At 44.7% G+C, this 21,096-nt stretch overlaps 1 protein-coding gene and 1 pseudogene across 5 annotated transcripts in view; both read left to right on the top strand.

Annotated features, from left to right (window-relative positions):
- Positions 1 to 3,533: 3,533 nt before the first annotated feature.
- Positions 3,534 to 4,440, top strand: LOC118617030 (annotated as a pseudogene).
- A 9,616-nt stretch (positions 4,441 to 14,056) lies between these two features.
- The window catches only part of GK5 (glycerol kinase 5), a 95,048-nt gene continuing 88,008 nt past the window's right edge, over positions 14,057 to 21,096 (top strand). For 2 of the 5 annotated variants that reach the window (XM_036243075.1, XM_036243079.1), the window contains exon 1: positions 14,102 to 14,288. In XM_036243075.1, coding sequence (XP_036098968.1) covers positions 14,130 to 14,288 — 159 coding nt within the window. In that variant the 5' untranslated portion in view covers positions 14,102 to 14,129. Of the gene's footprint in view, positions 14,289 to 16,904; positions 16,924 to 21,096 lie in introns of those variants that run through there. The other 3 variants (XM_036243078.1, XM_036243074.1, XM_036243076.1) reach the window with 3 other exon arrangements.

Genomic DNA, 21,096 nt, shown 5'->3' with positions numbered 1-21,096 from the left:
GTCTACCCATCACGCTATCCACCTGAAACTGATATAAAATAATATTAACCATCAACTGTAATTGAAAAGTTAAAAAAATAAAGAAATGTGATACATACATACAATGAAATATAACTCAGTCAAAAAAGACAACAAAATCTCTCCATGTATGACTATATGAATGGACCTAGAGAAGCGTTTCTCAACCTTCCTAATGCCGCGACCCTTTCATACGGTTCCTCCTGTTGTCTGTGGGCGTATCTGCCTGTGGGCGGACCCGCCTGGAGACGGACAGAGGAGCAGTGTCCCGGTTCCTAAGACCATCGGAAATATGTGTTTTCCCATGGTCTTAGGCGATCCCTGGGAAAAGATTGTTTGACCCACAAAGGGGTCACAACCCACAGGTTGAGAACCGCTGACCTAGAGGGTCTATGTTAAGTGAAATAAGTTAGACAGAGAAAAGACAAATATCATATGATTTCACTTATATGTGGAATTTAAAAAAATAAAAGAAATAAACAAACAAAACAGAAATAAATTCATAGATACAGAGAACAATTGATGGTAGCCAGGTGGAAGAGAGGTTAGTGGATGGATGAAAAAGGTGAAGGGATTGAGAAGTACAGACTGGAAGTTAAAATTAATCATGTGGATGTAAAGTACAGCATAGGGAATATAGTCGATAATATTGTAATAACTATGCATGGTGCCAGGTGGGTAATGGACTTATTGGAGAAGCCCTTCATAAGTTTTATAAATGTCTAACCACTATGCTGTATACCTGAAACCAATATAATACTGCCTGTCAACTGTAATTGAAAAATAAATTTAAAAAAGACCTCCAAAAATAAATAATAGTAATAATCAACAGATAGGTTAAAAAATAAATAGAAATTTTTAAAAATTAAAAAATATGGTCAATTAAAAAACTTAATCGTTACATCAAAGAGACATAACTGAAGAGAGAATAGATTCTAAAATAGCTCAAATAGTTACCCATAATGAACACAAAGTGATAAATAAGTGAAAAATATAAAAAATGAAAGATGTTGAGATATGAAGAACAGAATTAAATAATAAAGCATATCTAAAGGGTAAGAAAGATACACTCACTTATTTGTGCAAGAGGAAATAGAGAAAAAGGATAAACCAGAGATTAATGAAATGGACTACCCGCCGGGGTGGGATCGTATGTAAAGAGAAGGGATGGACGGGGGAATGGCCCTCTCTGAGTATACCTTTTTCTGCAATTCTTATTTTTGGAACCATGTTAATGTTTATATACTAAAAAAAAAAAAAAAAAAAAAAATCAATAAGCCTGTGGGGATAACCAAGAGTAACATACAAGTAAAAAACAAAGAAACAAAAGAAACTGAAATATAGTTCAGGTGAATAATGCAAACACACAGAAAGTAGGTATGGAGGAGGTTAATGTGAATAATTCTTTACTGTCTGCCCTCAAGCTAAGCAAATATTGACTCGAGATGGTAGATGTCTTTTTCACACAGACATGGGCTAATAATTACAAAACGAATTTATTTATACTCTGGGACCGATTCAGTGTGTAAATACATATGGATGGTGGGAACAAGGTTTCTCACTCAGAGAAGAAGGGAGTTACAAGTATAGAAAAAGGAAAGATTAAATAAATCCTGTCGAATAAAATTTGAGGTATAGGTGTAAACTTGTGGTTTTTAAGATAGATAGATGAATGAAAATATAGATAAATGTAGAAAATAGATATATATGTGAGTATGACAAGACCTAGAGCAATGATAATCCAGTAGCCATTACCATACGTATCACAGAGATTTTGGTTTCTAAACTTCTCCACTTAAAGGAAGCAGAACATCTTGGACAAATGACTGATTCCAGAATTGGAGTGGGTAGGTCCAGGATGGGCCTAGAACAGCTCGCTGTGCTAGGGAGTAAGAAAGTCCACACGTAATAATAAGCGCAAATGGAAAGGACGGAAGGGCCAGTTTGAAGAGGACCCCCCCACACTTGTCAAATTGGGGACAATTTGGTCATCAAAATAATGAAGATAATAAATTATAATCCATTAACTATAATTAGAATCCATGAGTCTACATTTACATAAACAAATAGGAAGAAGAGAAATTTTTCCTTACCATAGAAAAGTAACCAATAAATGTAGAAAGAATGATGGAATAAAAAAATCACCATTTGACAACCATTTTAATAGTTGATTAAGACAAGAAACATCAATAGATGCTAAAATTATTGGGTGAAAGTTTGAAGGGTAATAGGATACCTACATAGTCTTTAGTATCTCCTTATAAGACACTTAGTAATTATAAAAGGAATTATAATAACTGTACAATGAAAAAATCTGGTGGACATTACCTTAACCAAGTGACCAATAGACAGCACATGGGACCAATAGATACCACATGCCTCCTAATACAATGTACCGAGAAGCAAGGCTGGGACTAGGGTGAAGCAAGCTAGGTACCAAGGGTTCGCCTTCGTGTATTCTCAGGAAGCTGAGAATGAATACTTCCTCACATCTTGTGCACAGATACCTCTCTCATCTTACCCTAGTCACAGCCCTGCTGAAAAGAGCACACCATTAACCTTGTGCTATTCTGGCCAAAGTGCATAACTTGTGTAATCGTGAGAAAACATCAAACACAAAATGAAGGACATTCTGCAAGACAACTGGCTTGTACTCCTCAAAATGTCAGTGTTACCAAAGACAAAGCTTGACTAATGGTCCCAAATGAGACTAAGAAACTGTGACAACTGAATGCAACACACGAGCGTGGATTTTCTTTTTCTATAAGGAATACTACTGTGACAGTTGGTGAAATCTGATTGGCTGATAGTGTTGTGCATGATGATTATGTAAGAGATTACACTTAAATTTTTTTTTCTTTATTGATTTTTTAGAGGGAAAGAAAGGGAGAGGGAGCGAGAGAGAGAAACATCGATGAGAGAGAACATGGATTGGCCGCCTCCTGCATGCCCCTCACTGGGGATCGGGCCCACAACCTGGGCATGTGCCCTGACCGGGATTCGAATCAGTGACCTCTTGGTGCATGGGTTGATGCTCAACCACTGAGCCACACCAGCCAGGTATAAGAGAATATACTTGTTTTTAGAAAATTCTGACTCAAGCATGTAGGAGCAAATGGGCATCATGCCTGCAATTTACTTTCAAATAGTTCAGTCTGGGGTGGGGGAGTAAATAGCTTTCCCAACAGGTTTGCCACCAGAACACGGGTGTGGTGAGAACCACTGCTAAATCTAAACAAAAATGGGAAAGGAAGGACTCCTGTCAACATTGTCTTCAGCAGACACGCAGATTGCAGCAAGCCCACCACTACGGGCCCTCCGATCACAAATGTAGTGGGACCGACAGATGGACTGTTGAAAACTCCGAGGAGACGGAAGCGCTCCCTCAAGTACGCCTGGGCCTCGGAGAAACTGGAAGCTGAACACGAGCGTGGTGTCACCACTGATATCTCACTGTGGAAATGTGAGACCAGCAAGTATTATGTGGTCCAGGACTCAGCGACTTTAGCAAAAACATGATTACAGGCACATCTCTGGCTGACTGTGCTGTCTGATTGTTGCTGCTGGTGCTGGTCAGTCTGAAGCAGGTGTCTCCAGGGAGGGGCAGACCTGAGGGTGCCCTTCCGGCTGACACACTGGGTGTGAAACAACTGACCGTTGGTGTTAATAGAACGGACTCCACTGAGCTGCCCTACGGCCAGGAGAGACGAGGACACTGTTAGGAAGTCAGCACCTACATTGAGAAAATTGGCTACAACCCTGACACAGTAGCGTTTGTGCCCATTTCTGGTTGGAATGGCAGCAACATGCTGGAGCCAAGTGCTAACAGGCCTTGGTTCAGGGGATGGAAGTCACCCATAAAGACGGCAGTGCCAGTGGAACCACACTGCTTGAAGCTCTGGTTTGCCCCCCACCCCCACCGCCTTCGCTGACCAGCCCTGCGTCTGCCCCTCCAGGACATCTACAAAATTGGTGGCGTCGGTACTGCCCTGCGGGCTGAGTGGAGCCTGGTGTTCTCAGACGTGGCCTGTGGTGCATTTGCTCCAGTCAGCATTACAACGGAAGTAAAGTCTGTTGAGATGCACCGTGAAGCTTTGAGTGAAGCTCTTCCTGGGGACCATGTGGGCTTCATTGTCAAGAACGGGTGTCAAAGATGGTCGTCGTGGCAGTGTGGCTGGTGACAGCAAGAATGACCCACCAGTGGAAGCAGCTGGCTGCACAGCTCCGGGGACTGTCCTGAAGCATTTAGGCAGAACCAGGGCCGGATACGCAGCTGTGCTGAACTCACACCCAGCTCACAGTGCTTGCCAATGTGCTGCGCTGGAGGAGAAGATTGAGCACTGTTCTGGGGAGAAGCTGGAAGATGGCCCTGTGTTTTTGAAATCCGGTGATGCTACCATCATTGATATGGCTCCTGTCTAGCCCAAGTGTGTCCAGAGTTTCTCTGACTATCCTTCTCTGGGCCGCCTTACTGTTCGTGATAAGACACAGTTGTCATCAAAGCAGGGGACAAGAAGGCACCTGGAGCTGGCAAAGTCACCAAGTCTGCCCAGAAAGCTCGGAGGCTAAATGAACATTATCCCCAGTACCTGCCACCCCAGTCTTGATTGGTGGTGGAAAAACGTCTCAGAACTGTTTGTCTCAACAGGCCACTTAAGTTTAATAGTAAAAGACAAGTTAACGATTACAATGCAGCATAACACCTTCAGAAGAAAAGGAGGACGTTTTATGGACCATTTGGTTCTTTGTATGTGGCAGTTTTTAAGTTTTTAAAAAATTTATTTTAGAGAGAGGAGGGAGAGAGAGAAAAACACATTGATTGGTTGCCTCCCACAGGCGTCCCAGTCGGGGAATCTTATCTGGGCCTGTGCCCTGATTGGGAATCGAACCCACCACCTTTGGTATATAGGACAACGCTCCAACCAAAGGAGCCACACCGGCCAGTGTTTAGTTATTAGCTTTTAAAATCAGTACTTTTTAATGGAAACAACGTGAATAAAAATCTGTCGCAGAATTTGAGACAAAACTACACCTAGGAAAACCAGAACAATGAATTTAAAGAGAAAATCTTAAAACCACCAGAGAGAAAAGACAGGCTACCTAGAAAAGAATAAGAACTAGACTGACAGCAGACTTCTCATTGGTAATACCAGCTAGAAGCCAATGGAACAATATTTCAAAGTGCAGAAAGAAAACCACTGTCAAAGTAGTATTCTCTTCCAAGCTGAACTATCTTTTGAAAGCAAGGACATAATAAAGATATTTTCAGATACTGAAAAACTAAGAAAGTTTACTACTCTGCCCTGGCCGGTTTGGCTGAGCGGTTAGAGCGTCGGCCTGCGGTCTGGAGAGACCTGGGTTCGGTTTCTGCTAAGGGCATGTACCTCGGTTGCAGTTTGTCCCCGTCCCTGGTTGGTCGTGCGGGTGGCAGCCACTCGATGTGTCCCTTTCACATCGATGTTTCTCTCTCTCTCTCCCTCCTGCTCTATCTGAACAAAGAATGGAAAAGTGTCCTTGGGTGAGGATAAAAAAAAATAATAAGAAGAAGAAAGTTTACTACTCAAAGACCCTTGCTGGAAGAGCTACTCACTAGTATACTCTAAGAAAGAGGAAATAGACCTAGAAAGATGGAAGCTGAATGAGGTATGAAAAGCAATGCTGAGCAGACACATTGATAAACATGCTGCTCATCTAGCTTCGGAGAAACTGAGAGACAGTGCATGCACATTCCCAGCTCAAATAAGACGACATTCTGCCTTCTTGCTTTAGCTCTCATCCTCTCAAAAGGTGTTCGTCACTGTCTATTTAGTGCCACATTTTCCACTTTTGTGCTTGTTGGTGATTTTGTATCTGAATGGCCCCCAAGCATAGTTCTGAACTGCCCTGTAGAGTTCCCCAGCGTGAGAAGGGGTGGTGTGCCCTACAGAGAGATTATGTGCATTAGATAAGCTTCCCTCAGGCATACCTTACAATGCTGCTGGCTGCAGGTTCAAAGTGAACAAATCAACAATACACAGGGTGGGGGAAAATTAGGTTTATACTTGTGAGTACATGAAACACAGAGTTTATTCTTGCATTATTAATTAATTATTATATTATTTTTCATACAAACTGTAAACCTACTTTTGCCCCACCCTGTATATATGTTAAATAAGCTGTCTTTAAGTAGAAACACACATAAAAGAAGGCTATGTATTGATTAGTTAATAACAATGCAACCAGTTGATGTCAATGCAGGAGCCTATGCTTGTATGTACTCTAGGAGAAATAGTTAAGTATTTGCTAATACAGTGTTGGTGATAATTTTACAGAACAAACTGCAAATAATGAGACTTGACTGTTATTGTTTTTTCTTTTTTAGTAAATTTAAAGTCTAGTGTTTATTGTTTATGGTTCCTTATTTCTACGTTCTTTCCTTTGTGTTCTGAATTAGATTTTATTCTCAGTTTCACTTGCTTTATAGTACAAACGTATACTATTTAGAGCTAGGGTTTGTGAAATAGCCCGAAGTAACTATGTTTCAAAACAGGGCTGTTCCTTTCTGGACAGGATACAATGTAAACCTGCCTATTAAATGTCCCCCTTGCTAGCAATCATACTAAGTAGTTTGGATTTACTCAAGTCATATAAATGAATCAAGAGTTGTCAATTGTTATGCTTAGCTCTACATAAGTGTGTCATTTGGTGCAGATCTCAAAGGTCCACACATTTTGCTCATGTGTCACAAGGACTGAACTCATTTAAAGTCAGCCAGGAACCTGCAACTTCTTCTTCTTCTTCTTTTTTTTTTTAACTCTCTCCCGAGGATATTTTTTTTAAAATGTTTTTTTTTTTCATTGCTTTTTAGAGAGAGAAGAAGGGAGAGGGAGAGAGAGAGGGAAACATCGATGAGAAAGAACATCGATTGGCCGCCTCCTGCATGCCCCCACTGGGGATCGGGCCCACAACCTGGGCATGTGCCCTGACCAGGAATTGAACTGGAGACCTCTTGGTGCATGGGTTGATGCTCAAGCTCTGAGCCACACTGGCTGGGCCATCTGAGGATATTTTTACATGTATCTTCAGACAGAGGGGGGGGGGGGGGAGAGAGAGAGAGAGAGAGAGAGAGAGAGAGAGAGAGAGAGAGAGGTGAGAGAGACACTTCGACTGGTTGCCACCTGCACGACCCCAACCAGGGCTGGGGACGAATTGCAACTAAGGTATGTGCCCTTGGCTGGACTCAAACCAGGGACTCTTTGGTCCATGGGCTGATGCTTTAACCACTGCGCAACCGGCCAGGGCTGGACCTGCAACTTCTTTTTGGGAAGGGTTCCATTTAATTAAATGACTAAGATCAAATTGCTAAATTCAAGAATTCTGAGTTATGTATGCAGGTGACATCACCTTATGCTCATATTAAAGGATTTAGAGTCTGTGGTCAAAGGGACATCTTGGGGTGATGAAAATATTTTTTATCTTCATAGTTGTGGGGGTTATATGGCAGTATACCTTTGTCAAAATTCACAGACTGTACATGTCAGCAAATCTGACATTAAAAAGCAAGAATCTTGTGGTATTTGGGAAGAAATTATTGCCAACAGAGGCTAAAAAATGTTTGGGGAAGAGTCTTTCTTTATTCTGCCTGATTCTTAGCCTAAAAGCGGAGATAGAAATCTTTCTCTTTGGATTTTTAGTTGCCTTATGCAATAATTCTAAAGTTTTCCTCAAAAAAATAAAGTTTATTTATATCCACGAATTAAAAATGTTTTCAGCCATTCTTGAGTGTGGTTGGTTTAACTCTCAACTCACAGAGCTCACTCATTTGAGATGTTATAACATAAAACATCCTGGGTGGAACAGAAGGCGTCTGGCCACGAGGGTAACAGGATGACTGGCACGGGAAGGGGAAGGGGAGTGTCCCCCTGGAGCAATGGCCTCGGTCGAGCCTCCCAGCCCCTGTGTTCACAAACATTAAAGGCAGGTGCACAGGCCTGTGTATTCCATGGCTCCCTCCCTCCACAGCCTTTACAGATAGCGAGTGAATGGAAGGATTTCCTGCCACTGGACACGCTCCAGGAGGGGAGAAGTGAGGAGACGGAGGAATGAGCCTGCTCCTGTTTCTGACACTGGAAGCCGGTTAAGAGCTTGGGAACGGGCAGACACCTGGGCAGGTGTGGCAGGTGTGGCTCTGGGTTGCCTTAGGTTACATGGTAACGCTTTCTAAGACTCCCGGCAGCTCAACTAGGAAGAGCCCACATTTCTGCAGGGCCCAGGGCTTACACAGGCCACGTTCCTAGTCAGCTCCCTCTTGGCTAGGGCTGGAGGAAGCGACACTCGCGCTGAGAAACACGCCGTGGGGTTGTGCAGAGCTGGTGGCGGCAGGGTGGGTTCTGTTGTTCACCTGCAGACAGCCGAGGGCCTGTGCTCTGAAGGCTCCGGGCCGGGAAGGCCCCTGCCCGCCCCGTGTACCAGCTATGCAGCCGCGAGGAAGCTGTCATGCCCTGTGCCAGCACGGTGACCTCCCGGGCTCTGGAGAGAAGAGAGAGAGAACACTTAGGACGTACACATAAGTACAACCGACGTGACTTCCTTCCTTCTCCCGGTTTGCTAGGAAGCATGTAACTAAGTTTTTGTTTATTTGTTTGAGTTATGAAGTAACTTCTAGTCTGGGTTTTCTGGTATAGTTATTCTGCCTTTCAATTCCCAGTTATTCCCTTGATTTTGGTCTGACTCAAAGTCCTCTTTTATTTTCAGACCTCAGTGGACATCAGGCCTGAGAGTGTGACGTTCTCGGTCTCGTTCCTTTTCGTTCGACTGCTCCGGGGAGTGACCGGGCTTCACGGCAAGGCGGACGGGCCTCGACGGCGGTGACGAAGGGCCGGCCGGGTCCTCAGCTGGCCCGAGGGAAGCCGGAGCTTAGAACCACCACTACACAGAACCGCCCCGGCGCTGTCAGTGCTCTGGGGTTCAGCGTGCTGCGTGCGTCGGGTGTGCGGTGCTGGGAGGGGGGCATCGGGACCGCCACACAGGAGCCAGAGAGGGAGTCCAGGCTTGAGAACGCAGGGATTTCTGAGGAGGAGTGGAGGTGGGGAGGATTAGGGTTTTATGAGACAGGAGGCTTGTACCATTTGGGGGACTCACTTTATTTATTTTTCTTTATTGCCTTTTAGAGAGAGAAGAAGGGGGAAGGAGAGAGAGAGAGAAACATTGATGAGAGAGAACATCGATTGGCCGCCTCCTGCATGCCCCCCACTGGGGATCGGGCCCACAACCTGGGCATGTGCCCTGACCAGGAATCGAACTGGCGACCTCTTGGTGCATGGGTTGACACTCAACCACTGAGCCACACTGGCTGGGCTGGGGGACCCACTTTAAGACAAAAATACAAAAATAATTGACTTTTCCAAATGCTGTAAAGCATAGGACTCGGACTTCGCTAGGGTCTTCTCAAGGCTGTGGCGGGTTCAGCAAGCAAAGGAAATGAAGCATAAGCTCCATTAACTTCATGGTGTGTCCGTCTCTGTCCTGCAGGGATGTTCAGCCTAGGGCTCCAGAGAGTCAGGAGTGAAGGTACAGATCAGGAAACTGAGGCAGGAGTCCAGTCCACATACTCTGGGCTCATAAACAAGGGCGAAGAGAAAGGGGGTGGCTGATGAGCACGTGGGTGCCAGGGCTCGGTCTGGCTTGCAGCTGCACACGGAGCGCGGCCAGCACACTCCGCCGGCTCCTGCACTTTGAAGGTCTGCCTGGTGGTCGCGAAGGAGGGGCTCACTGCCTCTGTATCCTGCGGCCAAGTTAGGCAGAAGGCGAGTCAGGTACATATTACTTCCTTTGTTCAGTCACTGAGCAGCTATTTTCTGTGTCTTGGAGGTAAAAAGAAGGCTAAGGCCCTATCTCGGTAGTCAGGAGCTCATTGTCTAATAGCAGCTGACATCTAAACATGGTACTGCCAGTGTCCCAAAGGAAATCACCTGTGTACCCCAGCAGTCTCTGAGTAGTCTGGGGGACTGATCTGGATTTAGCATTGAAAGTCCTGTTTCAGCCCTGGCCAGTTTGGCTCAGCGGTTAGAGCGTCGGCCTGCGGTCCGGAGAGACCCGGGTTCGGTTCCCGCTAAGGGCATGTACTTCGGTTGCAGTTTGTCCCCGGCCCTGGTTGGTCGTGCAGGTGGCAGCCACTCGATGTGTCCCTTCACGTCGATGTTTCTCTCTCTCTCTCCCTTCCTCTCTTTCCCTCCCACTCTATCTGTACAAAAAATGAAAAAATATCCTCGGGTGAGGATAAAAAAAAAAAAAGAAAGTCCTGTTTCAAAAAATTTCTCAGGGCGAACCAGGACAGCGATCAGCAGGTGGGAGGGGCAGTGACTAGTTTTCTTGGAGGAAGGAAGGCAGCGAGGTCCCGCCATTCACTTCCCTTCAGGGTGGGACAGGGACTGATGGCCCTCTCACACTTTCTGATCCAGCCTGCACCCACATTCCTTCGGAGTGTGGGGGGCTGGCAAATGAGCCGTGGTCCTGGTCCTGCTGCAGGAGGAGGTCAGAGGAGTGAGTGTTGGAAAAGGGCCTGGGCGCACAGCCACAGTGGCATGTCTGAGGTCAAGCTGCAACCTGAGAAGCAGCAGCCAAGCCAGGTGAAAACCAAGGCCACCAGGGGATGGAGTACAAAGCAGCAGTGACTTCTAAGTCAGGAACAAGTGACTGACCCACCTGCAACGGGACCTTCAGTTTCTGAGCCTTGTGCCCTGTAGCCCACATGCTCTTCTCTGAGGGCAGAGCAGGGGGAGACTGGGACAGCAGACAGCAGTGAACATGGGGAAACACAGTGTCCTTTGTTGGCCTTGCCCTCTCCTGGACAACAGCCTGTCCAGGTCAGGGAAATCAACTCTGGGTTTTAAATCCGAGATTGAAGTTTAGTTTATCCTACATCTGAAAATACATGCCAAATTTTGTGCATATAAGCATCTTCTCAGGAAGACAGCATTTATCAGGGTCTCAAAATTGTTCAACATTGGAAACATTAAGAAATACTGAAGTAAGTGGTTGCTAAGGTCCTTGCTTGCACATTCTATGATTCTTTGGTAATAGTCAAGATAGCTGGTTTGAATTTTGTCATCAGAACGTCACTGCCACCAATCTAATGCGAGCAGGAGTTCCCAATTTGGTGAAGGGAGAAACTATGTGATTGAAACAGCGCCCGTGGAACAGCTCAGGTGAAAGCTTGCAATCCAAACTGGAGAAACAGCCATTGGTAGAAACTGAAAGTACACTCCACCAGACCAAGGGGCGGCTGGCTTATATAGAGAAAAATTCCTGCCAATGTCATGCACAAATTTGCACAGTTCGATTGGTCTAAATTACACTGTTCTGAGTGGTTGTTATGACACAGCTCGGTTGGCTGTTAAAGACATAGCTGTGCAACTCCCATTAGACAGGGAAGGTCTCCGTTCCATTGGTCAAAATAATATACCAGGAGCTTTTTTTTTTTTTTTAAAATCCTTACCCGAGGACATTTTTCCACTCTTTGTTCAGACAGAGTAGGAGGGAGAGAGAGTGGGGGAGAGAGAGAGAGAGAGAGAGAGAGAGAGAGAGAGAGAGAGAGATATCAACATGAAAGGGACACATCAAGTGGCTGCCACCCACACAACTCAACCAGGGCTGGGGACAAACAGCAACCCCTTAGTGGGAACCGAACCCGGGTCTCTCTGGACCTCAGGCCGGTGTTCTAACTGCTGAGCAAACCGGCCAGGGCCCAGGAGCTTCTTTATAAGGGTTGGCTCATCCTGCAGGAATGCAGTGCAGGAGGCTGGCAGCTCAGTCTGCTGCCCTTTCCTGAAATGCAGTGTGCATGAGAGGCCAGTGTAAACAATGGCTGCTAGACTCTGGTTATGAATTCAGGCCCAATTAACCGGGAATCCTTCTTTCTTGAGGTTGATTATTTATAAAAAGGATCACAAGGGAAGTGTCAGGGTCCAAGACACTCAAGAACTGTCACTTTAAAAAATATGCTAAATATTAACAACAAGGGAATACAAAACAGCTTTCTCTATTGTGAAAGGGGACCTGTGATGGTTAATTTTATGTGTCAATTTGGATAGTCTAGTGGGCACACTGTGTTGGTGCTCAGTTATTTGGTCAAACATTACTCTAGTTACTGTGAGGTATATCTTTTAAGATATGATTAACATTTAAATCAATATACAATGAGTAAAGCAAACTACCCTTCATAATGTTAGTGGGCCTGACCCAATCAGTTGAAGGACTCATGTGCAAAAGCTGAGGTTTCCCAGAGAAGAATTCTTAAGACTGCAACATAGGAACACTGCCTGAGATTCCAGTTTGCTGCCCTATAGAATTCTGACTCAAGAGTGTAACATTAACTCTTACCTGAATTGCTAGCCTTCCAGATGACCCTGAGACTTGCCAGCCCTCATAAGCAGGTGAGCTAATTACTTAAAATAAATCTCAATCTCTTCTCTCTATCCTATTGGTTCTGTTTCTTTGGAGGACTCTGACAAGTATACAATTCATTAGTTATTTATCCAAATTACAATACTGGGGATTACATGTATATGACTTAACAAAATGGTCACCACTGGTGAAGGCAAGCCTAAGGCTATTTGAAACAAATAAGTACTATTGGACAGGAACAGGATATAAAGAGAGAGAAAACAAAACAAAACAAAACGTACTCTTCCAGGTGTATGTTCCAAACCTCAAGTAACATGACCAAAAACCCAATTTGGCAAAATTGGCTGAAAGCAAGCTGGTTAACATGACAATTAAGTCAAAATAATGATTTGGTTAGAAATGAATATCCTTTACTTTTTAATTGAAATGCCACTCTGCACTATTAAATGTTTTCACAAAAAGCTCATATCTGGCCCTGGCCAGTTTGGCTCAGCAGTCAGAGCTCTGGGGAAGGGTTGTAGGTTTGATCCTTGGGGCTGGGGTCATTGGGGAGGCAACCGACAGATTGTCTCTCTCACATCAATGTTTTGTTTTGTTTTTTGTTTTTCTCTCTCTTCCCCTCCCTCCTTTCCATTCTCTCTAAAAATCAATGAAAAATATCCTCGGGTGAGGATTAACAACAAGAACAACAAAAAGCACATTTCTGCATTACTTTCATAATTTTCAAAAAGAAGAAAACGAGTGTATTTTAGGCACTTTGTAATGCTGCTGGCGGTGGAAAGGTGGGTCAAGCAGGCACTAACACCTCTCCACCTACAGACCAGGACCTTTCCTTGAAAGCTGGACCACCTCATGGGAGGGCCCTTGGTCTCCAGCTAGGACCTCGGAATTTCCACATGCCTCCTTCCTGCCCACGTTTACGTCTGTAAGAGCCTATGCCCTGTGGCCAGCAGTGAAGGGTAAGGGTCTCTGAGCAGCTTTCAAATTCTTGAAAAAGCGGCCACTGGGTTGGAGCTTGATGGTGAGAGCATCTACCCAAGGTGTCCTTTCTTCCCCATCAGAGGGCTGGGAAGGTCTCACTCATCGTGTTATTACATTTAGCAAGTATTTACTGATGTGTAGTATATGTGCAAATTTTACCAGGTTTTCTGTTCAAGTGTTGGGGGTAGTCTCAGTTTATTAATACTTGCGGCCGAATTTTCCATTTCCAGGCACTGCCTCAGGGAGCTTACAAGGGAGATAATGAAAATTAAGGGCCAGGTCGACGCTGAAAGCTGCCGGCCTGTGGAGAACCCTCTGCGGCGGCCAGCTGGGGTTCTCGGGCTCCCCAGCTTACTGCTCACTTCCACGCGCTCCGCCCGCCACGTTCCACGAAGCACCTCCCACAGCACGCACCTTGAAAAGCTCGTAGCTGAGTGACGTCACGGCGTCGGGGCGGGGCCGGCGGCGGGCGGGGCCGCCTCCCGGATCTCACGGGGGGGCGGGGCCGGCGGCGGGCGGGGCCGCCTCCCGGATCTCACGGGGGGGCGGGGCCGGTGGCGGGCGGGGCCGCCTCCCGGATCTCACGGAGGGGCGGGGCCGGCGGCGGGCGGGGCCGCCTCCCGGATCTCACGGAGGGGCGGGCCGGGGGCGGCGGCCTCGCGGGGCGCGCTGGGTCTCTGAAGTGCTGGTGCTGGTGTCGCGCCCGCTGGGTAGGCGGCTGCGGCGGAGAGGCTGGCGGGGCCGGGATGCCTGGGCTGTCCACCATCCCGGAACAGGGGCTCCCGGAGCCGAGCGCGCCGCGCCCGCACGCGGGCTTCGTGCTGGGGCTGGACGTGGGCAGTTCCGTGATCCGCTGCCACGTCTATGACCGCGCGGGGCGGATCCGTGGGTCCAGCGCTCAGAAGGTGACGGGGAGTGGGCGTCGGGGCCGTGGTCAGGGTCGCGGAAGGCGAGCGAGCGGGTCCGCCCTGTGCTGCCTGCACGCGGCCACTCGCAGCCCGCGGGCCCTGGGTCCCGAGCGGCGCACCGGGAAGCTTCGCATTCCCTCCCCGGGCCGGGCGGAAGCCCGCGCGCGCTTCCAGCCCAGGCGGAGGGCCAGAGGGGCCGCGCTCGTGACCTGGGGCCGGTCGCCGTTATTCCTGCCACCTGGACTTTCCCCTTCAGGCCTTACCTGGGCGAGGCGACGGAGACTCGCAGCGCAGGCTGCCGTCTCCAGGCAAAGGGTGCCCTGTGACTTGGTTTTTCCTGCACTTCCTTGGTAGACCTCCAGCCTCGTCTTCATTTACATTTTAATGTTTCCAATTTTGATAGAATTTAACTTTATTGTTCGTTCTTGGGTTATTCATCATTACTTCTCAAAGTGCTGCATATGGGAAGTATCGGGCAACTTTTGAAGGCCGTATTGTCATTAACTTTTCTCTTTTCCATATTTGAGAATTCGTAAAACATTTTTTTTTTTTCTGTTTTGAGAAACCTATCAAGTCATTAGTTGTTAGTGAATCCTTCCTAAAGCAACCAACAAACAGGTACTCATCTGTTCTCGTTTTAATGAAGTGCAGATTTCTACACAATTACTAGCGTACAGAAAATAACGTTACTAGATTTGGTGTCTTATTTACTCGTCTTTCCAATACCAGCATCTTTTTATGTTAGCAGTGCTAGGACAGGAGCGATTGGTTACCAAAACCATTTCCAGAGCACTGGACTCCCCATTCGTTCGGTTCCCACCTCCTTCCAGCCCTCTTACAAGTATTTTTGAACCACAGCAGTTGCCCAGGAGCAGATTTAGCCAAATGACTACTTTGAGCATTTATTTTGAGGAAACAGCGAGTTTCCATTCTGGTTTGGGGACCAGGACAGTGAGTTGAGACTACAGCAGCTCCTTGGCCCCTCCTCTGGCTATCTGTGCACCCACCCAGGTATCCCGTCCCTTCACCAACCAGAAAGGACAGATGGAAGGCTGGCACTGCCCTTCAGCGACTGTGTGCTCCATATCTTTGTATAAGTATTTAGCAGCACAATGATACTTTTAACACAGTCTCCCTTGAAATTCTAGACATGAAGTAATTTTGTTTTAAGCAATGATTTTTTAAAAAAGGAATTTAAGTATTTGGAACCAAAGGGAGGCAGAAATTGCTAGAAGGTACAAAGTTTCACACTTGCTATTTATTTGGGGCGAATCATGAGTTATTTATTTAATTTTTTTCTTTATTGATTTTAGAGAGCGAGGAAGAGAGGAGAGAGAGAAACATCCATGAGAGAGAACATTGATTGGCTGCCTCCTGCATTACACCCACTGGGGATTTTACCCACAACCTGGGCATGTGCCCTGACTGGGAATTGAACCAGTAATCTCTTGGTGCATGGGTTGCTGCCCAACCACTGAGCCACACCGGCCGGGGCAAATCATTAGAGTCTTAGAAGTGAGGTAAGAATCTCAAAGGATAAATCAAGATTGCTGGGAGTAGCAGGAGACTAGAATGGTTTGCTCAGACTCTAACCTGGGGGGAAGGTATCTGGAAAGGTATGTGAGGAAGTAAAAATACAAAAAGTCCCTGCCTCAAAGGTGGAAGCTCTATCTTAGATTAAGGAGCAATGCCTCTGAAACTATAGTAGGATTTTACAGCAGTGCTTCTTGAAGTGTGATTCCTGTGCTACTGGTGTTGAGATAAAGAAACTAAGATTTAGAAAATCGTGTAGCAATTTTGCAGACTAATTCCATGATTATTGGCTTTAATAATAAAACATTTGGGATTTTATTTTGTATGTATTTTTTCCCCCTAGAATGTTGTTTTAATTGTCTTAACAATTCTTTAAATTTATTTACAGTTGACATTCAATATTATATATATATATATATATATATATATATATATATATTTTTTTTTTTATCCTCACCTGAGGACATTTTTCCATTTTTTGTTCAGGTAGAGTGGGAGGGAGAGAGAGGAACAGAGAGAGAGAGAGAAACATCGATGTGAAAGGAACACATCGAGTGGCTGCCACCTGCACAACCGACCAGGGCTGGGGACAAACTGCAACCGAGGTACACGCCCTTAGCGGGAACTGAACCCGGGTCTCTCAGGACCGCAGGCCGAAGCTCTAACCGCTGAACCAAACCGGCCAGGGCGACATTCAATATTATATTAGTTTCAGGTGTACAGCTAGTAGTTAGACATATAACTTATGAAGTGATCTCCTTGACAAGTCTAGAACTCACCTGACACCATCTCTAGTTATTACAGTATTATTGGCTATATTTCCTATGCTGTACTTTATATCCCCACGACTGTTTTGCAACTGTAAACTTGTTCTTCTTAATCCCTTCACCTTTTTAACTCAGCCCCCAAATCTCCTCCCACCTGGCAATCAGCAGTTTGTTCTCTGTATCTATGAGTTTGTTTTTGTTTTCTTAATTCATTTATTTTGTTTTTTAGATTCCACATATAAGTAAAATCATATGGTATTTGTCTTTCTCTTCTGCTTGACTTATTTTACTTGGCATAAAACCCTCTAGGTTCATCCATGCTGTCACAAATGGTAAGAGGTCATTCTTTTTTATGGCTGAGTAATATTCCATTGTATATATGTACCACAGCTTTTTTTTTTTTTATCCTCACCCGAGGACATTTTCCCATTTTTTTTGTTCAGATAAAGCAGGAGGGAGAGAGAGGAAGAGAGAGAGAGAGAAACATCGATGTGAAGGGACACATCGAGTGGCTGCCACCCGCACAACCAACCAGGGCCGGGGACAAACTGCAACTGAGGTACGTGCCCTTAGCGGAAACCGAACCCGGGTCTCTCTGTACCGCAGGCCGACGCTCCAACTGCTGAGCCAAACCGGCCGGGGCTGTACCACAGCTTTTTTATTTACTCTATTGATGGACACTTCGTTTGCTTCCATATCTTGGCTATTGTAAATAATGCTGTAGTGAACATAGAAATTAATATTTATTTTTAAATTAGTGTTTTGGAATTCTTTGTATAAACACCCAGAAGTAGGATTGCTGGGTCTTATGGTAGTTCTGTTTTAAATTTTTTGGCTATTATTCCATATTGTTTTCCATAGTGTTTGCACCAGTTTGCAATCTCCACATCTTTGCCTTTGATGATAGCCATTCTCACAGGTATGAGGTGGTATCTTCTTGTGGTTTTAATTTGCTTTTCTCTGATAACTAGTATGTTTCTTTGTTTTTTTGGTATTAAGTTGTATTAGTTCCTTATATGTTTTGGATGTTAACTCTTATTATTGGCAAATATTTTCTGTCATACAGGAGGTTCTCTTTTTGTTTTGTTGATAGTTTCCTTCCCTATGCAAAGACTCTTTAGTTTGATGTAGTTGCATTTAATTTTTCTTTTGTTTCCCTTGCCTAGGAGACATATTTTAAAAAAATATTACTAAGAACAATGTCAGAGAGTTTATTGCTTATAGTTTCTTCTAGGAGTTTTATGGTTTCAGTTCTTACCTTTAAGTCCTCAGTCCATTTTGAGTTTATTCTTTTTTTCTTTTAATCCTCACCCGAGGACACTTTTGCATTTATCTTCAGATAGAGCGAGAGGGAGAGAGGGAGAAAGAGACAGAGAGAAACATTGACGTGAGAGAGACACATCAAGTGGCTGCCACCCACACAACCCAACCGGGCCAGGGACAAACTGCAATTGAGGTACGTGCCCTTAGCGGGAACTGAACCCGGGACTCTCTGGTCCACAGGCTGATGCTGAGCCGAACCAGCCAGGACATTTTGAGTTTATTCTTCTTTTTTTTAATCCTCACCTGAGGACATTTATGCATTTATCTTCAGATAGATTAGGAGGAAGAGAGAAACATTGATGTGAGAGAGACACATCGAGTGGCTGCCACCCGCATGACCCCAACCAGGGCCGGGGACAAACTGCAATTGAGGTACGTGCCCTTAGTGGGAACCGAACCCGGGCCTCTCTGGTCCACGGGCCGACGCTCTAAGTGCTGAGCCAAACCGGCCAGGGCTGAGTTTATTCTTATATATGCCCTAAGAAAGTAGTGTAGTTTCAGTTTTTGGCATGTATCTGTCCAGTGTTCCTAACACCATTTATTTTTATTTTTTATTATTTATTTTTGTTAATCCTCACCCGTGGATATTTTTTCATTGATTTTTTTTTTTTTAAGAGAGAGTGAAAGGGCTAGAGCAGTGGTTCTCAACCTTCCTAATGCCGACCCTTTAATACGGTTCCTCGTGTTGTATGTGGTGTATCTGGATGTGGGCGGACCCGCCTGGAGACGGATAGAGGAGCAGTATCTCGGTTCCTAAGACCATCAGAAATACGTGTTTTTCCATGGTCTTAGGCCACCCCTGTGAAAGGGTTGCTCAACCCCCAAAGGGGTCGCAACCTACAGGTTGAGAACCTCTGGGCTAGAGGGAGGGGCGGGAGAGACAGAGAGAAACATCTGTGTGAGAGAGACACATCAATTGGTTACCTCCTGCACCACCAGGACCTGGGAAAGGGATTGAGCCTGCAACCCAGGTATGTGCCCTTGACCGGAATCGAACCTGAGACCCTTCAGTACACAGACCAATGCTCCAACCACTGAGCCAAACCAGCCAGAGCCCTAACACCATTTATTGAAGAGACTGTCTTTATCCCATTGTATATTCTTATTTCATTTGTCATACATTAATTGACCATATAGGCCTAGGTTTATTCCTGGGCTATCTCTTCTGTTCCATTGATCTATGTGTCTGTTTTTATGCCAGTACCATGCTGTTTTGATGACTATAGCTTTGTAGTGTAGTTTGATATCAGGTAGCATGGTAGCTCAAACTTTGTTCTTTCTCAAGATTGCTTTGGCTAGCTAGGATTTTTTATAGTTCTATATAAATTTTAGGATTATTTGTTCTAGTTCTGTGAAAATTGCCATTGCTATTTTGATAGGAATTGCGTTGAATCTATAGATTGTTTTAGGTTGTATGGATATTTTCATCATGTTAATTCTTCCTATCCAAGAGCATGATATATGCTTCCAGTGATTTGTATCTTTCTTAATTTTTTTCTTTAGTATCTTATAATTTTACAAGTATAGGTTTTTTTTTTTTCCCTCACCCGAGGACATTTTTCCACTTTTTGTTCAGGTAGAGTGGGAGGGAGAGAGAGGAACAGAGAGAGAGAGAGAAACATCGATGTGAAAGGAACACATCGAGTGGCTGCCACCCTCACAACCAACCAGGGCCGGGGACAAACCGCAACCGAGGTACATGCCCTTAGCGGGAACTGAAACCGGGTCTCTCTGGACCGCAGGCCGATGCTCTAACCGCTGAGCCAAACTGGCCAGGGCAATATCATTTCTTTTATGTGGTGTATCACATTAATTGACTTGTGGATACTGAACCAGCCTTGCATCCCAGGAATAAATCCTACTTGATCACGGTATATGATCCTTTTCATGTGTTGCTGAATTTGGTTTGCTAATATTTTGTTGAGGATTTTTGAATCTATGTTCATCAGGGATATTGGCCTGTAATTGTCATTTTTTTGTGAAGTTTTCATTTAGTTTTGCAATCAGGGTAATGCTGGCCTCATAAAATGAACTTGAGAGTCTTCTTTTCAGTTTTTTGGAATAGTTTGTGAAAGAGAGGTGTCTGTCGTTCTTGGAATGTTTGGTAAAATTCACCTGTGAAGCCATCTGGTCCAGGACTTTTGTTTGTTGGGAGTTTTTAATCACTTATTCAGTTTCATTAGCAATTATCAGTCTGTTCAGAGTTTCTGGTTCTTTTTGACTCAGTCTTAGAAGATTGTATCTTTCTAGGAATTTATCTATTTTTGTTTTTAGATTTCTCAGTATGTTGGCATATAATTGTAGTATTTTCTTACAATCCTTTGTACTTCTGTGATGGCTGTTGTTACTTTGACTCTTTTGTCGCTGATTTTATTTATTTGGGTCCTCTCTCTTTATTTCTTGATGAGTCTGGCTAAAGGTTCATAGATCTTGTTTATCTTTTCAAAGAACCACCTCTTGATTTCATTGATCTCTTGTATGGTATTTTTAGTCTCTATGTCATTTATTTTCACTCTGGTCCTTTTTATTTTTTAAATAATTTTTTTCTTTATTGATTTTAGAGAGAGAGGAAGGGAGAGGGAGAGATATAGAAACATTGATGAGAGAGAACATGGATTGGCCACCTCCTACATGCCCCTCACTGGGGATTGAGCCCACAACCTGGGCATGTGCCCTGACCAGGAATCGAACCAGACAGACCTATACTGGCTGGGCTTGTTTTTCTTTTTATAGATTTTTAGGTGTTAGGTTAGATTGTTTATTTGAGATTATCCTTTTTTTTTATCCTCCCCCAAGGACATTTTTTGATATTTTGTTCAGATAGAGTGGAAAAGAGAGAGATAGAGAGAGAGATAGAGAGAGAGAGAGAGAGAGAGAGAGGGAGAAGAAGAAAAAGAGATAGAAAGAAACATTAATAAGAGAGAGAGAGAGAGACAAGGATTGGTTGCCTTTTGGTATGCGCTGTTGACTGGGAATCGAACCTGCAACTCTTTGGTCTGCAGGCTGATGCTCTAACTGTTGAGCTAAATCAGCCAGGGCTATAAGGGTCATGTTTTCTTATTTATTCAGCTACCCCATGTCTTTTAATTGGAGCATTTACTCCATTCATGTTTAAGGTTATTATTGATAGATATTTATTGCCACTTTTATTCTTTGTTATTTCAATTATGATGTGTCTTGGT

The sequence above is a fragment of the Molossus molossus genome, unplaced genomic scaffold (assembly GCF_014108415.1).
Source record: "Molossus molossus isolate mMolMol1 unplaced genomic scaffold, mMolMol1.p scaffold_m16_p_5, whole genome shotgun sequence".
Taxonomy (NCBI): domain Eukaryota; kingdom Metazoa; phylum Chordata; class Mammalia; order Chiroptera; family Molossidae; genus Molossus; species Molossus molossus.
This window is presented reverse-complemented; position numbering and strand designations above follow the sequence as displayed.